The sequence below is a fragment of the Oncorhynchus masou genome, chromosome 23 (assembly GCF_036934945.1).
Source record: "Oncorhynchus masou masou isolate Uvic2021 chromosome 23, UVic_Omas_1.1, whole genome shotgun sequence".
Lineage (NCBI taxonomy): Eukaryota > Metazoa > Chordata > Actinopteri > Salmoniformes > Salmonidae > Oncorhynchus > Oncorhynchus masou.
The window spans coordinates 8,939,423-8,962,598 of NC_088234.1; the positions used below are offsets into that span (position 1 = coordinate 8,939,423).

The following is a 23,176-nucleotide window of genomic DNA, read 5'->3' on the forward strand; positions in this document are numbered from 1 at the left end:
GGGGGAGGGGGAGAGGAAGGAAGGGGGAGAGGAGGAGGATGAGGAGGAGGGGAGAGAGAGGATGAGGATGGGAGGGGGGGAGAGAGGAGGATGAGGAGGAGGGGGAGAGGGAGGAGGAGGAGAGGGGGAGGAGAGGGGGGAGAGAGAGTAGGGGGAGGGAAGGAGGGAGGAAGAAAGGGAGGGGGAAGGAGAGGGGGAGGAGGAGGAGGAGAGGGGGAGGAGAGAGGGGGGAGAAGTAGGGGGAGGGGAAGGAGGGAGGAAGAAAGGGAGGGGGAAGGAGAGGGGGAAGAAAGGGGGGAGAGAGGGGGAGGAGGGGGGGGTAGAGGAGAGGAGAGGGAGAGAAGTAGGGGGAGGGAAGGAGGGGGAGATGGAAGGGGGAGAGAGGATAGGGAGGGGGAAGGAGAGAAGGGGAGAGAGAGTCAGAAATAGAGAGAAAAGAGATGTTATCAAGCATCCTCTCCTTTCTCCTCCCCCTACTCTCCTCCTCCCCCTACTCTCCTCCTCCCCCCTACTCTCCTCCTCCCCACTACTCTCCTCCTCCCCACTACTCTCCTCCTCCCCCCTACTCTCCTCCCCCCCCCTACTCTCCTCCTCCCCCTTACTCTCCTCCTCCCCCTACTCTTCTCCTCCCCCCCTACTCTCCTCCTCCCCCTACTCTCCTCCTCCCCCTACTCTCCTCCTCCCCCTACTCTCCTCCGCCCCCCTACTCTCCTCCTCCCCCCCTACTCTCCTCCTCCCCCCTACTCTCCTCCTCCCCCTACTCTCCTCCTCCCCCTACTGTCCTCCTCCCCCTACTCTTCTCCGCCCCCCTACTCTCCTCCCCCTACTCTTCTCCTCCACCTCCTCACCTTACCTTAACAGAAGCTCCAGGGTCTCCGCCATGTCGGGCCACGGTCAGTTTGAGTGAGCCACAGTTCTCAAAGCACTGGTAGTGGGAGGGTTGAAACTCCATCCGGGTCATGTGGGGGTCGTCTTCCTGCAGGTGGGGCTCCTGGCTGCTCACCACCTGGAGCAGAAGGGATGTAAGAGAGTTTGATCGATGAGTGACATGCTGCTGCCTTTGAGTATATTCCATTGATAAATGATTTCATTACAATTTGGGTTTAAGTTCAACATTCTAGCCACCATTCAGATATGATCAGGACAAAAAAGGTTTGTGAAGTGGACAGCCTGTACCTTCCTAGCCTGGTCAGCAGCATGCTTCTTCAGGATGTTGCCTGCTCCGATCATCATCCTGGTTGCCTGGATACGGTAGAACGCTCGGCTCTTCTGTTGCTGGACCAACACCTGACAGGACAGTGAGATTACACCAGCTGTTATACTATGACTCTCTATGTCGTGCATATGAAGACTTTATGAACTCTCTATGTCGTGCATATGAAGACTTTATGAACTCTCTATGTCATGCATATGAAGACTTTATGAACTCTCTATGTCATGCATATGAAGACTTTATGAACTCTCTATGTCGTGCATATGAAGACTTTATGAACTCTCTATGTCATGCATATGAAGACTTTATGAACTCTCTATGTCATGCATATGAAGACTTTATGAACTCTCTATGTCATGCATATGAAGACTTTATGAACTCTCTATGTCATGCATATGAAGACTTTATGAACTCTCTATGTCATGCATATGAAGATTTTATGAACTCTCTATGTCATGCATATGAAGACTTTATGAACTCTCTATGTCATGCATATGAAAACTTTATGAACTCTCTATGTCGTGCATATGAAGACTTTATGAACTCTCTATGTCATGCATATGAAGACTTTATGAACGCTACATTATCACCACTGTCAGTAATGTCTTTACATATGAAGATGAACATAGTACATGATACATGACTTGTGTAGCACCATGGCAGTGCTTATGAATGCTCTATGAAGCCTTTATAAGCTGTGTACCTGGTAGTTGGCCATCTCTATAAGCTGCTCTGTGTCTCTATCAGGGTGTCTGGCTTTCAGCTCCTTCAGGGTCCTCGCCATGTCTCTCCTGGCCACGTCCTCCACATCCCTCCTCCCTTCTTGTACTCCGTCCTCCAGCATCCCTCCGTCCCTCCATCCCTCCACCACCTGTCCGTCCAGCTCCATCATGTCCATCTTAGTGAACCCACCCGGCCCCAACATCCCTCCTCCTCCTCCTCCTCCTCCCATCCCTCCGTCCATCCCTACCTCCGTCTCAACGATGATGCCTCTGTGCTTGTCGGCACGGTAACGCTTGCGGACGTACTTGTAGAAGAGCAATCGTCGATCGGCCACCCACGCCTGGACCACGCAGCTGGAAGAGCGGAGGGAGAGGAGGGTGTGAGGAGTGTGTGTGTGTGTGTGTGTGTGTGTGTGTGTGTGTGTGTGTGTGTGTGTGTGTGTGTGTGTGTGTGTGTGTGTGTACGTTTCCGTGTGTGTGTGTACGTTTCCGTGTGTGTGTGTCTACTACTCACAGGGGGAAGAACAGAAAGGTGACCACGGCCTCCCAGACTTCCACCTCTCCAGGAGAGAACACACACAGGATAAGATACAGCCAGATGTATGCAAACACACTCCATGCCGCGGTCACGAAAAACACGCGGAGATGTTTAATCTTCCTGGTCTCTCCGTCAGGAACCACATAGACACACAGGGCGATGATGATGAACATGTTAAAAGCAGCACTGCCCACAATGGTGGAGGGACCCAGAGAACCAGCCTCGAAGCCGTGGCCACACACCTGGTGGACAATAAGAAAACATGAGACCGTATCAAACCTGTGAGAATGTTGTTGTCTCTTCTGAATCCAATTAAAACTTCCACATACTACCAAGTACAACAGTTTAAACTTGGGGTTTGAGAACTTCCTCAAGAATGTGTACCTCTATAACAGAGAGCAGTATCTCAGGAGCAGTGACCCCAGGGTCATGAGAATGTGTTCCTCTATAACAGAGAGCAGTATCTCGGGACCAGATGACCCCAGGGTCATGAGAATGTGTACCTCTATAACAGAGAGCAGTATCTCAGGAGCAGATGACCCCAGGGTCATGAGAATGTGTACCTCTATAACAGAGAGCAGTATCTCGGGAGCAGTGACCCCAGGGTCATGAGAATGTGTACCTCTATAACAGAGAGCAGTATCTCAGGAGCAGATGACCCCAGGGTCATGAGAATGTGTACCTCTATAACAGAGAGCAGTATCTTGGGAGCAGTGACCCCAGGGTCATGAGAATGTGTACCTCTATAACAGAGAGCAGTATCTTGGGAGCAGTGACCCCAGGGTCATGAGAATGTGTACCTCTATAACAGAGAGCAGTATCTCGGGAGCAGTGACCCCAGGGTCATGAGAATGTGTACCTCTATAACAGAGAGCAGTATCTCAGGAGCAGTGACCCCAGGGTCATGAGAATGTGTACCTCTATAACAGAGAGCAGTATCTCAGGAGCAGATGACCCCAGGGTCATGAGAATGTGTACCTCTATAACAGAGAACAGTATCTCAGGAGCAGTGACCCCAGGGTCATGAGAATGTGTTCCTCTATAACAGAGAGCAGTATCTCAGGACCAGATGACCCCAGGGTCATGAGAATGTGTACCTCTATAACAGAGAGCAGTATCTTGGGAGCAGTGACCCCAGGGTCATGAGAATGTGTACCTCTATAACAGAGAGCAGTATCTCAGGAGCAGTGACCCCAGGGTCATGAGAATGTGTACCTCTATAACAGAGAGCAGTATCTCAGGAGCAGTGACCCCAGGGTCATGAGAATGTGTACCTCTATAACAGAGAGCAGTATCTTGGGAGCAGTGACCCCAGGGTCATGAGAATGTGTACCTCTATAACAGAGAGCAGTATCTCAGGAGCAGTGACCCCAGGGTCATGAGAATGTGTACCTCTATAACAGAGAGCAGTATCTCAGGAGCAGATGACCCCAGGGTCATGAGAATGTGTACCTCTATAACAGAGAGCAGTATCTCAGGAGCAGTGACCCCAGGGTCATGAGAATGTGTACCTCTATAACAGAGAGCAGTATCTTGGGAGCAGTGACCCCAGGGTCATGAGAATGTGTACCTCTATAACAGAGAGCAGGATCTCAGGAGCAGTGACCCCAGGGTCATGAGAATGTGTACCTCTATAACAGAGAGCAGTATCTCAGGAGCAGTGACCCCAGGGTCATGAGAATGTGTACCTCTATAACAGAGAGCAGTATCTCAGGAGCAGATGACCCCAGGGTCATGAGAATGTGTACCTCTATAACAGAGAGCAGTATCTCAGGAGCAGATGACCCCAGGGTCATGAGAATGTGTACCTCTATAACAGAGAGCAGTATCTCAGGAGCAGTGACCCCAGGGTCATGAGAATGTGTACCTCTATAACAGAGAGCAGTATCTCAGGAGCAGATGACCCCAGAGCCATGAGAGTGAGGTTAGACACGGTCTCATTCCAGATCCTCACTGTAGCTGTGGTTGTCTCCCCGTTCCACTTCTTTATGGTGATCTCCTTCTCCTGAGAGGTTATCACCTGGAGGAGAGGAGAATACAACAGAACAGAGTAGAATACGGCAGAGTAGAGTAGAATACAGCAGAGTAGAGTAGAATAGAATACAGTAGAGTAGAATAAAATACAGTAGAGTAGAGTAGAATACAGCAGAGTAGAGTAGAATAGAATACAGTAGAGTAGAATAAAATACAGTAGAGTAGAATAGAATACAGTAGAGTAGAGTAGAATACAGCAGAGTAGAATAGAATAGAATACAGTAGAGTAGAGTAGAATAGAATAGAATACAGTAGAGTAGAGTAGAATACAGCAGAGTAGAGTAGAATAGAATACAGTAGAGTAGAATAAAATACAGTAGAGTAGAATATAATGCAGTAGAGTAGAGTAGAATACAGCAGAGTAGAATAGAATAGAATACAGTAGAGTAGAATAGAATAGAATACAGTAGAGTAGAGTAGAATACAATACATTAGAGTAGAATAGAATACAGTAGAGTAGAGTAGAATATAATACAGTAAAGTAGAGTAGAATAAAATACAGTAAAGTAGAATATAGTAGTGTAGGGTATAATATAATACAGTAGAATAGAATACAGTAGAGTAGAATACAGTTGAATACAGCACAGTAGAGTAGAATACAGAATAGTAGAGTAGAATAGAATACAGTAGAATAGAATACAGTAGAGTAGAATATAATACAGTAGAGTAGAGTAAAATAGAATACAGTAGAGTAGAGTAGAATACAGTTGAGTAGAATACAGTAGGGTTGAATACAGTAGAGTATAATACAGTAGAGCAGAGTATAATAAAGTAGAGTAAAGTAGATTAAGTAGAGTATAATACAGTCCAGTAGAGTAGACTATAGTACAGTAGAATATAGTAGAATATAATACAGTAGAGTATAATATAATACAGTAGAGAATAATATAATACAGTAGATTATAATATAATACAGTAGTGTAGAGTATAATATAATAAATACAGTAGGGTAGAGTAGAATATAATACAGTAGAGTAGAATATAATACAGTAGAGTAGAATATAGTACAGTAGAGTATAATATAATATAATACAGTAGTGTAGAGTATAATATAATAAATACAGTAGAGTAGAATGTAATACAGTAGTGTAGATTATAACATAATAAATACAGTAGAGTAGAGTAGAATATAATACAGTAGATTCGAATATAATACAGTAGAGTATATTATAATACAGTAGTGTAGAGTATAATATAATAAACAGTAGGATAGAATACAGTAGCGTGTCATAAATATAATAAGTAGTATGTAATAGAATATAATACAGTAGAGTGTAATAGAATAGAATACAGTAGAGTAGAAAACAGTAGAGTGTAATAGAATAGAATACAGTAGAGTAGAATACAGTAGAGTAAAATACAGTAGAGTGTAATAGAATAGAATACAGTAGAGTAGAATACAGTATAGTGTAATATAACATAATACAGTAGCGTAGAATACAGTATAGTGTAATATAACATAATACAGTAGAGTGTAATATAATATAATACAATAGAGTAGAATACAGTAGAGTGTAATATAATATAATACAGTAGAGTGTAATATAATATAATACAGTAGAATAGAATACAGTAGAGTGTAATATAATATAATACAGTAGAGTAGAATACAGTAGAGTGTAATATAATAGAAAACAGTAGAATGTAATAGAATATAATACAGTAGAGTAGAATACAGTAGAGTGTAATATAATAGAAAACAGTAGAATGCAATAGAATATAATACAGTAGAGTAGAATACAGTAGAGTGTAATATAATAGAAAACAGTAGAATGTAATAGAATATAATACAGTAGAGTAGAATACAGTAGAGTGTTATAGAATAGAAAACAGTAGAATGTAATACAATATAATGCAGTAGAGTGTAATAGAATAGAATACAGTAGAGTGTAATAGAATAGAATACAGTAGAGTGTAATATAATATAATACAGTAGAGTAGAATACAGTAGTGTAATATAATGGAAAACAGTAGAATGTAATATAATATAATACAGTAGAGTAGAATACAGTAGAGTGTAATATAATATAATACAGTAGAGTAGAATACAGTAGAGTGTAATAGAATAGAAAACAGTAGAATGTAATAGAATTGAATACAGTAGAGTGTAATAGAATAGAATACAGAGAGTGTAATATAATATAATACAGAGTAGAATACAGTAGAGTGTAATAGAATAGAAAACAGTAGAATGTAATAGAATAGAAAACAGTAGAGTGTAATAGAATAGAATACAGTAGAGTGTAATATAATATAATACAGTAGAGTAGAATACAGTAGAGTGTAATAGAATAGAATACAGTAGAGTAGAATACAGTAGAGTGTAATAGAATAGAATACAGTAGAGTAGAATACAGTAGAGTGTAATAGAATAGAAAACAGTAGAGTAGAATACAGTAGAGTGTAATAGAATAGAATACAGTAGAGTGTAGTATAATATAATACAGTAGAGTGTAATATAATAGAATACAGTAGAGTAGAATACAGTATAGTGTAATAGAATAGAATACAGTAGAGTGTAATATAATATAATACAGTAGAGTGTAATAGAATAGAATACAGTAGAGTGTAATATATTATAATACAGTAGAGTGTAATAGAATATAATACAGTAGAGTGTAATATAATATAATACAGTAGAGTAGAATACAGTAGAGTGTAATAGAATAGATTACAGTAGAGTAGAATACAGTAGAGTAGAATACAGTAGAGTGTAATAGAATAGAAAACAGTAGAGTAGAATACAGTAGAGTGTAATAGAATAGAATACAGTAGAGTGTAATAGAATATAATACAGTAGAGTGTAATATAATATAATACAGTAGAGTAGAATACAGTATAGTGTAATAGAATAGAATACAGTAGAGTGTAATATAATATAATACAGTAGAGTGTAATAGAATAGAATACAGTAGAGTAGAATACAGTAGAGTAAAATAGAATATAATACAATAGAGTGTAATAGAATAGAATACAGTAGAGTGTAATAGAATAGAATACAGTAGAGTAGAATATAATAGAATACAGTAGAGTAGAATACAGTATAGTGTAATAGAATAGAATACAGTAGAGTGTAATATAATATAATACAGTAGAGTGTAATAGAATAGAAAACAGTAGAGTAGAACACAGTAGAGTGTAATATAATAGAATACAGTAGAGTAGAGTACAGTAGAGTGTAATAGAATAGAAAACAGTAGAGTGTAATAGAATATAATACAGTAGAGTAGAATACAGTAGAATGTAATATAATAGAATACATTAGAGTAGAGTACAGTAGAGTGTAATAGAATAGAAAACAGTAGAGTGTAATAGAATAGAATACAGTAAAATGTAATAGAATATAATACAGTAGAGTAGAATACAGCAGAGTGTAATATAATACAGTAGAGAATAATATAATACAGTAGATTATAATATAATACAGTAGTGTAGAGTATAATATAATAAATACAGTAGGGTAGAGTAGAATATAATACAGTAGAGTAGAATATAATACAGTAGAGTAGAATATAGTACAGTAGAGTATAATATAATATAATACAGTAGTGTAGAGTATAATATAATAAATACAGTAGAGTAGAATGTAATACAGTAGTGTAGATTATAACATAATAAATACAGTAGAGTAGAGTAGAATATAATACAGTAGATTCGAATATAATACAGTAGAGTATATTATAATACAGTAGTGTAGAGTATAATATAATAAACAGTAGGATAGAATACAGTAGCGTGTCATAAATATAATAAGTAGTATGTAATAGAATATAATACAGTAGAGTGTAATAGAATAGAATACAGTAGAGTAGAAAACAGTAGAGTGTAATAGAATAGAATACAGTAGAGTAGAATACAGTAGAGTAAAATACAGTAGAGTGTAATAGAATAGAATACAGTAGAGTAGAATACAGTATAGTGTAATATAACATAATACAGTAGCGTAGAATACAGTATAGTGTAATATAACATAATACAGTAGAGTGTAATATAATATAATACAATAGAGTAGAATACAGTAGAGTGTAATATAATATAATACAGTAGAGTGTAATATAATATAATACAGTAGAATAGAATACAGTAGAGTGTAATATAATATAATACAGTAGAGTAGAATACAGTAGAGTGTAATATAATAGAAAACAGTAGAATGTAATAGAATATAATACAGTAGAGTAGAATACAGTAGAGTGTAATATAATAGAAAACAGTAGAATGCAATAGAATATAATACAGTAGAGTAGAATACAGTAGAGTGTAATATAATAGAAAACAGTAGAATGTAATAGAATATAATACAGTAGAGTAGAATACAGTAGAGTGTTATAGAATAGAAAACAGTAGAATGTAATACAATATAATGCAGTAGAGTGTAATAGAATAGAATACAGTAGAGTGTAATAGAATAGAATACAGTAGAGTGTAATATAATATAATACAGTAGAGTAGAATACAGTAGTGTAATATAATGGAAAACAGTAGAATGTAATATAATATAATACAGTAGAGTAGAATACAGTAGAGTGTAATATAATATAATACAGTAGAGTAGAATACAGTAGAGTGTAATAGAATAGAAAACAGTAGAATGTAATAGAATTGAATACAGTAGAGTGTAATAGAATAGAATACAGAGAGTGTAATATAATATAATACAGAGTAGAATACAGTAGAGTGTAATAGAATAGAAAACAGTAGAATGTAATAGAATAGAAAACAGTAGAGTGTAATAGAATAGAATACAGTAGAGTGTAATATAATATAATACAGTAGAGTAGAATACAGTAGAGTGTAATAGAATAGAATACAGTAGAGTAGAATACAGTAGAGTGTAATAGAATAGAATACAGTAGAGTAGAATACAGTAGAGTGTAATAGAATAGAAAACAGTAGAGTAGAATACAGTAGAGTGTAATAGAATAGAATACAGTAGAGTGTAGTATAATATAATACAGTAGAGTGTAATATAATAGAATACAGTAGAGTAGAATACAGTATAGTGTAATAGAATAGAATACAGTAGAGTGTAATATAATATAATACAGTAGAGTGTAATAGAATAGAATACAGTAGAGTGTAATATATTATAATACAGTAGAGTGTAATAGAATATAATACAGTAGAGTGTAATATAATATAATACAGTAGAGTAGAATACAGTAGAGTGTAATAGAATAGAATACAGTAGAGTAGAATACAGTAGAGTAGAATACAGTAGAGTGTAATAGAATAGAAAACAGTAGAGTAGAATACAGTAGAGTGTAATAGAATAGAATACAGTAGAGTGTAATAGAATATAATACAGTAGAGTGTAATATAATATAATACAGTAGAGTAGAATACAGTATAGTGTAATAGAATAGAATACAGTAGAGTGTAATATAATATAATACAGTAGAGTGTAATAGAATAGAATACAGTAGAGTAGAATACAGTAGAGTAAAATAGAATATAATACAATAGAGTGTAATAGAATAGAATACAGTAGAGTGTAATAGAATAGAATACAGTAGAGTAGAATATAATAGAATACAGTAGAGTAGAATACAGTATAGTGTAATAGAATAGAATACAGTAGAGTGTAATATAATATAATACAGTAGAGTGTAATAGAATAGAAAACAGTAGAGTAGAACACAGTAGAGTGTAATATAATAGAATACAGTAGAGTAGAGTACAGTAGAGTGTAATAGAATAGAAAACAGTAGAGTGTAATAGAATATAATACAGTAGAGTAGAATACAGTAGAATGTAATATAATAGAATACATTAGAGTAGAGTACAGTAGAGTGTAATAGAATAGAAAACAGTAGAGTGTAATAGAATAGAATACAGTAAAATGTAATAGAATATAATACAGTAGAGTAGAATACAGCAGAGTGTAATATAATACAGTAGAGAATAATATAATACAGTAGATTATAATATAATACAGTAGTGTAGAGTATAATATAATAAATACAGTAGGGTAGAGTAGAATATAATACAGTAGAGTAGAATATAATACAGTAGAGTAGAATATAGTACAGTAGAGTATAATATAATATAATACGAGTAGTGTAGAGTATAATATAATAAATACAGTAGAGTAGAATGTAATACAGTAGTGTAGATTATAACATAATAAATACAGTAGAGTAGAGTAGAATATAATACAGTAGATTCGAATATAATACAGTAGAGTATATTATAATACAGTAGTGTAGAGTATAATATAATAAACAGTAGGATAGAATACAGTAGCGTGTCATAAATATAATAAGTAGTATGTAATAGAATATAATACAGTAGAGTGTAATAGAATAGAATACAGTAGAGTAGAAAACAGTAGAGTGTAATAGAATAGAATACAGTAGAGTAGAATACAGTAGAGTAAAATACAGTAGAGTGTAATAGAATAGAATACAGTAGAGTAGAATACAGTATAGTGTAATATAACATAATACAGTAGCGTAGAATACAGTATAGTGTAATATAACATAATACAGTAGAGTGTAATATAATATAATACAATAGAGTAGAATACAGTAGAGTGTAATATAATATAATACAGTAGAGTGTAATATAATATAATACAGTAGAATAGAATACAGTAGAGTGTAATATAATATAATACAGTAGAGTAGAATACAGTAGAGTGTAATATAATAGAAAACAGTAGAATGTAATAGAATATAATACAGTAGAGTAGAATACAGTAGAGTGTAATATAATAGAAAACAGTAGAATGCAATAGAATATAATACAGTAGAGTAGAATACAGTAGAGTGTAATATAATAGAAAACAGTAGAATGTAATAGAATATAATACAGTAGAGTAGAATACAGTAGAGTGTTATAGAATAGAAAACAGTAGAATGTAATACAATATAATGCAGTAGAGTGTAATAGAATAGAATACAGTAGAGTGTAATAGAATAGAATACAGTAGAGTGTAATATAATATAATACAGTAGAGTAGAATACAGTAGTGTAATATAATGGAAAACAGTAGAATGTAATATAATATAATACAGTAGAGTAGAATACAGTAGAGTGTAATATAATATAATACAGTAGAGTAGAATACAGTAGAGTGTAATAGAATAGAAAACAGTAGAATGTAATAGAATTGAATACAGTAGAGTGTAATAGAATAGAATACAGAGAGTGTAATATAATATAATACAGAGTAGAATACAGTAGAGTGTAATAGAATAGAAAACAGTAGAATGTAATAGAATAGAAAACAGTAGAGTGTAATAGAATAGAATACAGTAGAGTGTAATATAATATAATACAGTAGAGTAGAATACAGTAGAGTGTAATAGAATAGAATACAGTAGAGTAGAATACAGTAGAGTGTAATAGAATAGAATACAGTAGAGTAGAATACAGTAGAGTGTAATAGAATAGAAAACAGTAGAGTAGAATACAGTAGAGTGTAATAGAATAGAATACAGTAGAGTGTAGTATAATATAATACAGTAGAGTGTAATATAATAGAATACAGTAGAGTAGAATACAGTATAGTGTAATAGAATAGAATACAGTAGAGTGTAATATAATATAATACAGTAGAGTGTAATAGAATAGAATACAGTAGAGTGTAATATATTATAATACAGTAGAGTGTAATAGAATATAATACAGTAGAGTGTAATATAATATAATACAGTAGAGTAGAATACAGTAGAGTGTAATAGAATAGAATACAGTAGAGTAGAATACAGTAGAGTAGAATACAGTAGAGTGTAATAGAATAGAAAACAGTAGAGTAGAATACAGTAGAGTGTAATAGAATAGAATACAGTAGAGTGTAATAGAATATAATACAGTAGAGTGTAATATAATATAATACAGTAGAGTAGAATACAGTATAGTGTAATAGAATAGAATACAGTAGAGTGTAATATAATATAATACAGTAGAGTGTAATAGAATAGAATACAGTAGAGTAGAATACAGTAGAGTAAAATAGAATATAATACAATAGAGTGTAATAGAATAGAATACAGTAGAGTGTAATAGAATAGAATACAGTAGAGTAGAATATAATAGAATACAGTAGAGTAGAATACAGTATAGTGTAATAGAATAGAATACAGTAGAGTGTAATATAATATAATACAGTAGAGTGTAATAGAATAGAAAACAGTAGAGTAGAACACAGTAGAGTGTAATATAATAGAATACAGTAGAGTAGAGTACAGTAGAGTGTAATAGAATAGAAAACAGTAGAGTGTAATAGAATATAATACAGTAGAGTAGAATACAGTAGAATGTAATATAATAGAATACATTAGAGTAGAGTACAGTAGAGTGTAATAGAATAGAAAACAGTAGAGTGTAATAGAATAGAATACAGTAAAATGTAATAGAATATAATACAGTAGAGTAGAATACAGCAGAGTGTAATATAATACAGTAGAGTAGAATACAGCAGTGTAATATAATAGAATGCAGTAGAGCAGAATACAGTAGAGTGTAATATAATAGAATACATTAGAGTAGAATACAGTAGAGTGTAATAGAATATAATACAGTAGAGTAGAGTAGAGTACAGTAGAGTGTAATAGAATATAATACAGTAGAGTAGAGTACAGTAGAGTGTAATAGAATAGAAAACATTAGAGTAGAATACAGTAGAGTGTAATATAATATAATACAGTAGAGTAGAATACAGTAGAGTAAAATACAGTAGAGTAAAATACAGTTGATTGAGTGGCTCAATCAACTGTATTGTGGCCCAGTTAGTAGAGCACGGCACTTGCAACGCCAGGGTTGTGGGTTCGATTCCCAAAGGGGATCAGAACGAGAATGTCTGCTCGCACTAGTGTAAGTCGTTCTGGATAAGAGCATCTGCTAAATGACTCAAATGTAAAAACGTGCAGGTGTGTGTGTTATCAAAGCAGAATAGAAAATAGAATTCTCACCTCTATAGAAGACATGAATCTATCAGCTATGATGGACATCCCCAGGAACATATAGATCATCGCTACAAAGTAGACAATGGCCCGCGCTACCTGGATTAGATTAAAGAAGGGTTGACATTGAGCTCTCAAACAGGTCATAGTCACTTGCCCAAAGGTCATAGTCACATGCCCAAAGGTTATAGTCACTTGCCCAAAGGTTATAGTCACTTGCCCAAAGGTCATGGTCACTTGCCCAAAGGTCATAGTCACTTGCCCAAAGGTCATAGTCACTTGCCCAAAGGTCATAGTCACTTGCCCAAAGGTCATAGTCACTTGCCCAAAGGTTATAGTCACTTGCCCAAAGGTCATGGTCACTTGTCCAAAGGTTATAGTCACTTGCCCAAAGGTCATAGTCACTTGCCCAAAGGTCATAGTCACTTGCCCAAAGGTCATGGTCACTTGCCCAAAGGTCATAGTCACTTGCCCAAAGGTCATAGTCACTTGCCCAAAGGTCATAGTCACTTGCCCAAAGGTCATAGTCACTTGCCCAAAGGTCATAGTCACTTGCCCAAAGGTCATGGTCACTTGCCCAAAGGTCATAGTCACTTGCCCAAAGGTCATGGTCACTTGCCCAAAGGTCATGGTCACTTGCCCAAAGGTCATAGTCACTTGCCCAAAGGTCATGGTCACTTGCCCAAAGGTCATGGTCACTTGCCCAAAGGTCATGGTCACTTGTCCAAAAAATAAAATGGTCTGTTACACTCACAAATGGTTCAAATTGAAAGTAAATTTTGAACACTTACTGTTTGAAAACATTCTAATCCTTTGTTTACACAATTTGCATGCTAATTTGGTAAGGAAGTTTCTTTACTTAGACAGAACGCTTCATTTAAAAAGTATGTGTATTGTTTGTACACACTCCTAGCCTAATGAAAAAAAGTGAAAAAAGATCACATTGCATTTTTTTTGTCAACTATCCCTTTAATGATTGTATGTTTGTTTTGCTCCATGTGTAACTCTGTGTCGTTGTATGTGTCGAACTGCTTTGCTCTATCTTGGCCAGGTCGCAATTGTAAATGAGAACTTGTTCTCAACTTGCCTACCTGGTTAAATAAAGGTGAAATAAATAAATAAAATGAGACGTTCGCGAGGGAATTGCTTTTTCCACGAGCCTTTTAACTCATTCTACATTTCTGAAACTATAAACACACTGGCTACCTAGCACATTAGAGCCAGTTAGCACACTGCACAACTAAAATCAAATGTTTAGGTCTCTTTTCTGTCTAAACTGAAAAACAATTATGTTTTACTGGAGTTGTGAAGTGATTTGCTAAACGAAGGACTGTTTAGTGCCGTTTGAGACTCGGCTCCCAAAACAGATGCGTCTTTCTCATCAATATCACTGTTCACATTTTACTATCACTGTTCACATTTTACTATCACTGTTCACATTTTACTATCACTGTTCACATTTTACTATCACTGTTCACATTTTACTATCACTGTTCACATTTTACTATCACTGTTCACATTTTACTATCACTGTTCACATTTTACTATCACTGTTCACATTTTACTATCACTGTTCACATTTTACTATCACTATTCACATTTTACTATCACTATTCACATTTTACTATCACTGTTCACATTTTACTATCACTGTTCACATTTTACTATCACTGTTCACATTTTACTATCACTGTTCACATTTTACTATCACTGTTCACATTTTACTATCACTGTTCACATTTTACTATCACTGTTCACATTTTACTCCCGTTTTTAAAAGGGGAGTCATTTATTTAGAGCCGTAATATGTAATTGTTTGGCAACCCGATCAAATTCACATAGAAATAAGAGTTATAGATCTGTTATTCTCATAGAAAGCAACTCTAAGAAGTGGAAGATCTGTTCTATGTGCGCTATTTCTATGCTTCCCCGGTTCTTAAAGTTTTGTTTTTTCGTCTTTTACTTTGGGTTTTGTACACCAGCTTCAAACAGCTGAAAATACAATATATTTCACAGCGGTTTAGATGGTACAGTGATTTCTCTACACTATTACTTGCTTTGTTTTGTCACATAAACTGAAATTAGTCTGAACTCTATTAAAATAAACAATCCAACCAGGAAATGGTGGAGCGATTTCTGCATAGTGAATCTTTAATAGTTGAAACACACAGCCAAAGAGCCAATGCAGTCAACATTGTGTTTTCTATCATATTGTACAGCAGCTGATAAAACTAAACACTGTGAAAATGTGCCAAAATTGTATCCGTGTTACTTCCTGATAGTTACTGGTTGAAAATAGACTCTACACAGGACCTTCGAATCAGCGGGTTGGCGTGGGCGGGAGTTTCTGCTTGCCAATAACAAAGAGAGTTCCAACCCTTATTTGCATACTTCAATCAACCAGTCCATATAGAATTGGTGATGAAGCTGTCATGATTTGGCAAGGAAGGTAGCTCTTCTCCAGTTGTGTTAGTGTATCCCATCAGTTAGATACATTTAATGGGCAGTCATTTCTGTGTACGCAGCACGAGGGCCTATAGAGGGAGCGTTTGGTGGAAATTGACTGAGTGAGACAAAGCCGGAGGGAAAAGAGAATTTAGGGAGGACTGTGTGATCACTTGGCTTGGATTCTTTTGTTGTGAGTCGATAATGTACATAAACAAATTGACCACGAGAGTCAATGTGAATTAACAGGTGTTTTTAGGGACAAAAGTTCACCTGCCCGTACGGGCAACAACACAACAGATTGCACCTGTTCAGTTCATCTGCCCCGGGTAATCGCCGTTAGTGTCAACCCCTGGTTAGATTAGAATAGGAACACGTGAATGTCCTCAATGAGGCACTTCATTTCACAACAACAACAATAACACAGCAAACAGACAAAATACAAAACAAAGGCTGGGATTCAATCCAGGTCACTGCGTGCTTGACATTAAAAGGACGACATATGTTACCATCACAGTGCTGGACAATGCGTGATTGGATTGAATCCCGTCCCAAATCACCCTCTGGCCAACAACCATAACAAAAACAACAACAGATTTGAAGCTATGGTCACCTTGTCTCCTACAGAGGGGTTCTGTGGGTTCCAGACGGGCAGTACCACCCCCTCCTGACAGGGGTCTCCTGTAGCCGTGCAGTTAGCCTTTACGTTACCCCCCTCTGATAGAGGAGTGGAACCGGCCGCGGCCAGACTGGGGAGGGACAGGAGGAGCATGGAGGAGAGGAAGACTAGGAGAAGGACAGAGGAGAGAGAGGAGGAACAGAGGGAGGAGAGGTGGAGATGTAGGCGTGACATGATCCTTCTGTGTTTTAGAACACACCTGCAGAGAGAGAGAGAGAGAGAGAGAGAGAGAGAGAGAGAGAGAGAGAGAGAGAGAGAGAGAGAGAGAGAGAGAGAGAGAGAGAGAGAGAGAGAGAGAGAGAGAGAGAGAGAGAGAGACAGTAAATATAAAAACAAGACTTTTGGTCCAGCACAATACTGTAGCATCTTTAACCCAACACCTAGTGACCTTATCAAGAGGTTCTGATCTCTTGGCGTAAGGGCTAAGGTGTTGGGTTGACTGTCATTGGACCCGGGTTCGAGTTGGATCGGGATTTCAGTAATAAAGTTAATTAGTGATGAAAACACTGCTTGAAACACAAAGCTGAAACCAGCATAGATAGAACATGAGGAAGAGAGAAGGGAAAAGACAGGAAGAGGGACAGAGAGAGAGGTGGAAAGGAGATTGACCTGTCCTGAAACATCTGTCTTTCCTTCCCCTACCTGACGACACCCTGTCTCTCTTTCTCTCTCTCTCTGTCCCTCTCTCTGTGTAACTCTCTGTGTAACTCTCTCTCTCTCTGTGTAACTCTCCCTCTCTCTGTGTAACTCTCTCTCTCTGTGTAACTCTCTCTCTGTGTAACTCTCTCTCTCTCTGTGTAACTCTCTCTCTCTGTGTAACTCTCCCTCTCTCTGTGTAACTCTCTCTCTCTCTGTGTAACTCTCTCTCTCTGTGTAACTCTCTCTCTCTGTGTAACTCTCTCTCTCTCTCTGTAACTCTCTCTCTCGCTCTGTGTAACTCTCTCTCTCTGTGTATCTCTCTGTCCATCTCTCTGTGTAACTCTCTCTCTCTCTCTGTCCATCTCTCTGTGTAACTCTCTCTGTCCATCTCTCTGTGTAACTCTCTCTCTCTCTCTGTCCATCTCTCTGTGTAACTCTCTCTCTCTCTGTCCATCTCTCTGTGTAACTCTCTCTCTCTATCTCTGTCCATCTCTCTGTGCATCTCTCTGTGTATCTCTCTCTCTGTGTATCTCTCTGTGCATCTCTCTGTCCATCTCTCTGTGTATCTCTCTCGCTCTCTCTGTCCATCTCTCTGTGTATCTCTCTCTCTCTCTCTCTGTCCATCTCTCTGTGTATCTCTCTCTCTCTGTGTATCTCTCTGTGTATCTCTCTGTGTATCTCTCTCTCTCTCTCTCTCTCTCTCTCTCTCACTCCATCCCTCACTACATCACTCCATCCCTCACTACATCACTCCATCCCGCCACTCCTCACTTCATCCCTCCACCCCTCACCCCATCATTCCATCCCTCACTACAATCTCTCCATCCCTCACTACATCACTCCATCCCTCACTACATCACTCCATCCCTCACTCCATCCCTCCACCCCTCACTCCATCCCTCCACCCCTCACTTCACCCCTCACTCCATCCCTCCACCCCTCACTCCATCCCTCCACCCCTCACTGCATCCCTCACTGCATCCCTTCAACATTCCAACCCTCACTCCATTCCTCACTGCATCACTCACTGCATCCCTTCATCACTCCATCCCTCACTCCATCCCTCACTCCATCCCTCCACCCCTCACTCCATCCCTCTCCTCCCTCTATCCCTCACTCCATCCCTCTCCTCCCTCTATCCCTCACTCCATCCCTCTCCTCTCTCTATCCCTCACTCCATCCCTCTCCTCCCTCTATCCCTCACTCCATCCCTCTCCTCCCTCTATCCCTCACTCCATCACTCCATCCCTCCACCCCTCACTCCATCCCTCTCCATCCCTCCACCCCTCACTCTATCCCTCTCCTCTCTCTATCCCTCACTCCAACCTTCTATCCCTCCATCCAGCTTTGATTGTGTTATTATTTCTCATCCTTGGTAGTAGACTGAAGGAGCGATGGATAGAGGGAGCGATGGAAGGAAGGAAGGAAGGAAGGAAGGAAGGAAGGAAGAAAGAAAGAAAGAAAGAAAGAAAGAAAGAAAGAAAGAAAGAAAGAAAGAAAGAAAGAAAGAAAGAAAGAAAGAAAGAAAGAAAGAAAGAAAGAAAGAAAGAAAGAAAGAAAGAAAGAAAGAAAGAAAGAAAGAAAGAAAGAAAGAAAGAAAGAAGGAAGAAAGAAAGGAAGGAAGGAAGGAAGGAAGGAATGAGGCGTGACTGATCTCAGCCATTAGTCAAGGCAGCGATGCCCCCCAGGATGATGCTTTCTGGGCTAGAGACACAGAGATGACAGCCTGTGGTGCTCTGTGGCTTGGTGGGACTGGCTTAATGGAAATTAAGAAAGTGTGAAAGACACAAAAGGGAAGCTACTGTAGATACTACAGAGGTCAAATATAAGGCAGTGAAACAAAGGGGGATAGAAGTGTTGAGAAATAAAAAAAAGAGATGCAATAGAAAAGCAGGAAGAGAGATATGATCATGTCAGTGATGGAGGAAAGAAAGAGGATAGAAAGATGCACCCACAACCCAGGGAAAAAGACCCGGGAAAAAGACCCGGGGAAAAGACCCGGGAAAAAGACCCGGGAAAAAGACCCGGGAAAAAGACCCGGGAAAAGACCCGGGAAAAAGACCCGGGGAAAAGACCCGGGAAAAAGACCCGGGGAAAAGACCCGGGAAAAGACCCGGGAAAAAGAAAGGGATGTTAAGACGGAGAGGGATTAAAGAGAGAGTGTTGCAGAGGGTTGGAGGTCTGATGAGGCGGTGATGAGAGGAGTAATTAAACAGATTCAGAGAGCTAGCGAACGCAGCCTGCTGAGCCCACTGAGACACAACACACAGACCTACAGCTGGAGCTGGCAGCCCACTGGCCTCTTGGAAGAAAACGTCACAAAATGGTAGAAACCATCACACATAAAGCACTGTGTTTTTGTTGTTGTTGCACATCCAGCTTCTCTCTCCTCTCTCGTCTGTGTTATCTCTTACCTTCTTTCTCTTATCACATTTTCATATCCTCTCCTTTGCTCTCACTCCTCCTCCTCATCCTCACGAGCTGACCCCTTTCTCTCCATCTCTCTCTCCTTTCTCTCCATCTCTCTCTCCTTCCTCATCCCCTCTCTCCTTTCATCCCTTTCTCTCCACCTTTCTCTCCTTCCTCATCTCTCTCTCTCCTTCCTTCCTCATCTCTCTCTCTCCTTCCTTCCTCATCCCTCTCTCTCCATCCTTCCTCATCCCTCTCTCTCCTTTCTCTCCATCTCTCTCTCCTCCCTCATCCCTTTCTCTCCATCTCTTTATCCTTTCATCCCTTTCTCTCCATCTCGCTCTCCTTCCTCATCCCTTTCTCTCCATCTCTCTCTCCTTCCTCGGAGAGGGAGAGAGAGAGAGAGATGAGGAAGGATGGAGAGAGAGAGGGATGAGGAATGACGGAGAGAGGGATGAGGAATGACGGAGAGAGGGATGAGGAAGGAGAGAGAGAGGGATGAGGAAGAAAGGAGAGAGAGGGATGAGGAAGGACGGAGAGAGAGGGATGGGGAAGGAGAGAGAGGGGGATGAGGAAGGAAGGAGAGAGAGGGATGAGGAAGGACAGAGAGAGGGATGAGGAAGGATGAGAGAGAGGGATGAGGAAGGAGAGAGAGGGATGAGGAAGGAAGAAGAGAGAGAGATGAGGAAGGATGGAGAGAGAGAGGGATGAGGAATGACAGAGAGAGGGATGAGGAAGGAGAGAGAGGGATGAGGAAGAAAGGAGAGAGAGGGATGAGGAAGGAAGAAGAGAGAGAGATGAGGAAGGATGGAGAGAGAGGGATGAGGAAGGAGAGAGAGGGATGAGGAAGGAAGAAGAGAGAGAGATGAGGAAGGATGGAGAGAGAGAGGGATGAGGAATGACAGAGAGAGGGATGAGGAAGGAGAGAGAGGGATGAGGAAGGAAGAAGAGAGAGGGATGAGGAAGGACAGAGAGAGAGGGATGGGGAAGGATGAGAGAGAGGGATGAGGAAGGAAGAAGAGAGAGATGAGGAAGGATGGAGAGAGAGAGGGATGAGGAAGGAGAGAGAGAGGGACGAGGAAGGAAGGAGAGAGAGAGGGATGAGGAAGGAGAGAGAGGAGAGAGAGGTATGAGGAAGGAGAGAGAGGAGAGAGAGGGATGAGGAAGGAAGGAGAGAGAGAGGGAAGGGTGAGGACGGAGAGAGAGGGATGAGGAAGGATGGAGAGAGAGAGGGGGATGAGGAAGGAAGGAGAGAGAGATGAGGAAGGATGGAGAGAGAGAGGGATGAGGAATGACGGAGATAGGGATGAGGAAGGAGAGAGAGAGGGATGAGGAAGTAAGGAGAGAGAGAGGGATGAGGGAGGAAGGAGAGAGAGGGATGAGGAAGGATGAGGAAGGAAGGAGAGAGAGGGATGAGGAAGGAAGGAGAGAGAGGAATGAGGAAGGAAGGAGAGAGAGGGATGAGGAAGGATGGAGAGAGAGGGATGAGGAAGGAAGGAGAGAGAGGGATGAGGAAGGAAGGAGAGAGAGGGATGAGGAAGGATGGAGAGAGAGGGATGAGGAAGGAAGGAGAGAGAGGGATGAGAAAGGATGGAGAGAGAGGGATGAGGAAGGAAGGAGAGAGAGGGATGAGGAAGGATGGAGAGAGAGGGATGAGGAAGGATGGAGAGAGAGGGATGAGGAAGGAGAGAGAGGGATGAGGAAGGAAGGAGAGAGAGGGATGAGGAAGGATGGAGAGAGAGGGATGAGGAAGGATGGAGAGAGAGGGATGAGGAAGGAGAGAGAGGGATGAGGAAGGAAGGAGAGAGAGGGATGAGGAAGGATGGAGAGAGAGGGATGAGGAAGGAGAGAAGCTGCAGCCACTCTCAAAATCTCTTTACCTTTAATTTACCTACGAAATTAAAACTGTACTAGAGAGAGAAAGAAAGAAAAAATAGAGAGAAATTTGACCCCAAAAACTACCGTGGAATATGCTTCAACAGCAACCTTGGGAAAATCCTCTGCATCATCATTAACAGCAGATTTGTACACTTCCTCAGTGAAAACAATGTACTGAGCAATTGTCAAATTGGCTTTTTACCAAATTACCGTGTGACAGACCACGTATTCACCCTGCATACACTAATTGACAAACAAACAAACCAAAACAAATGCAAAGTCTCTCATGCTTTGTTGATTTCAAAAAAGCTTTCGACTCAAATTGGCACGAGGGTCTGCTATACAAACTGATGGAAAGTGGTGTTGGGGGTAAAACATACGACATTATAAAATCCATGTACACAAACAACAAGTGTGCGGTTAAAATTGAACACACAAATTTCTTCACACAGGGTCGTGGGATGATACAGGGATGCAGCTTAAGCCCTACCCTCTTCAATATATATATCAACAACAAATTGGCGAGGGCACTAGAACAGTCTGCAGCACTCGGCCTCACCCTGCTAGAATCCGAAGTCAAATGTCTGCTGTTTGCTGATGATCTGGTGCCTCTGTCCCCAACCATGGAGGGCCTACAGCAGCACCTCGATCTTCTGCACAGATTCTGCCAGACCTGGGCCCTGACAGTAAATCTCAGGACCACAAATACAAATTCCATCTAGACACCGTGTCCCTAGAGCACACAAAAAACTATACATACCTTGGCCTAAACATCAGCGCCACATCAACTGCTGTGAACGATCTGAGAGACAAGGCAAGAAGGGCAATCTATGCCATCAATAGGAACATAACATTTGACATATAAAATTAGGCTAAAAATATTTAAATCCGTTATTGAACCCATTGCCCTATATGGTCGTGAGGTATGAGGTCTGCTCACCAACCAAGAATTCCCAAAATGGGACAAACACCAAATTGAGACTCTGCATGCTGAATTCAGCAAAAAATATATTCAGTGTACAACGTAGAACACCAAATAATGCATGCAGAGCAGAATTAGGCCGATACCCACTAATTATCAAAATTCAGAAAAGAGCCGTTAAATTCTACAACCACCTAAAGGGAGCGATTCCCAAACCTTCCATTACAAAGCCATTTTTAATTTTACCTTTATTTTACTAGGCAAGTCAGTTAAGAACAAATTCTTATTTTCAATGACGGCCTAGGAACAGTGGGTTAACGCCATCACCTACAGAGAGATGACCTGGAGAAGAGTCCCCTAAGCAAGCTGGGCCTGGGGCTCTGTTCACAAACACAAACAGACCCCACAGAGCCCCAGGACAGCAACACAATTAGACCCAACCAAATCATGAGAAAACAAAAAGATAATTACTTGACACATTGGAAAGAATTAACATAAAAGCTGAGCAAACTAGAATGCTATTTGGCCCTAAACAGAGAGTACACTGTCGCAGAATACCTTACCACTGTGACTGACCCAAATTTAAGGAAAGCTTTGACTATGTACAGACTCAGTGTGCATAGCCTTGCTATTGAGATAGGCCGCCGTAGGCAGACATGGCTCTCAAGAGAAGACAGGCTATGTGCTCACTGCCCACAAAATGAGGTGGAAACTGAGCTGCACTTCCTAATCTCCTGTCCAATGTATGACCATATTAGAGAGATATCTCCCTCAGATTACACAGACAA

General features: G+C 39.3%; 1 protein-coding gene across 1 annotated transcript in view; it reads right to left on the reverse strand.

Moving 5' to 3' along the window:
• The window catches only part of LOC135510253 (sodium/calcium exchanger 1-like), a 109,204-nt gene that overhangs the window by 47,183 nt on the left and 38,845 nt on the right, over positions 1 to 23,176 (reverse strand). Inside the window, exons 2-8 of the mRNA XM_064931050.1 lie at positions 16,475 to 16,739; positions 13,426 to 13,515; positions 4,341 to 4,493; positions 2,450 to 2,715; positions 1,917 to 2,289; positions 1,177 to 1,287; positions 854 to 1,006 (exon numbers count right to left, since the gene is read on the reverse strand). Of these exons, the coding sequence (XP_064787122.1) occupies positions 854 to 1,006; positions 1,177 to 1,287; positions 1,917 to 2,289; positions 2,450 to 2,715; positions 4,341 to 4,493; positions 13,426 to 13,515; positions 16,475 to 16,714 (1,386 nt within the window). The 5' untranslated portion in view covers positions 16,715 to 16,739. The remainder of the gene's footprint in view (positions 1 to 853; positions 1,007 to 1,176; positions 1,288 to 1,916; positions 2,290 to 2,449; positions 2,716 to 4,340; positions 4,494 to 13,425; positions 13,516 to 16,474; positions 16,740 to 23,176) is intronic.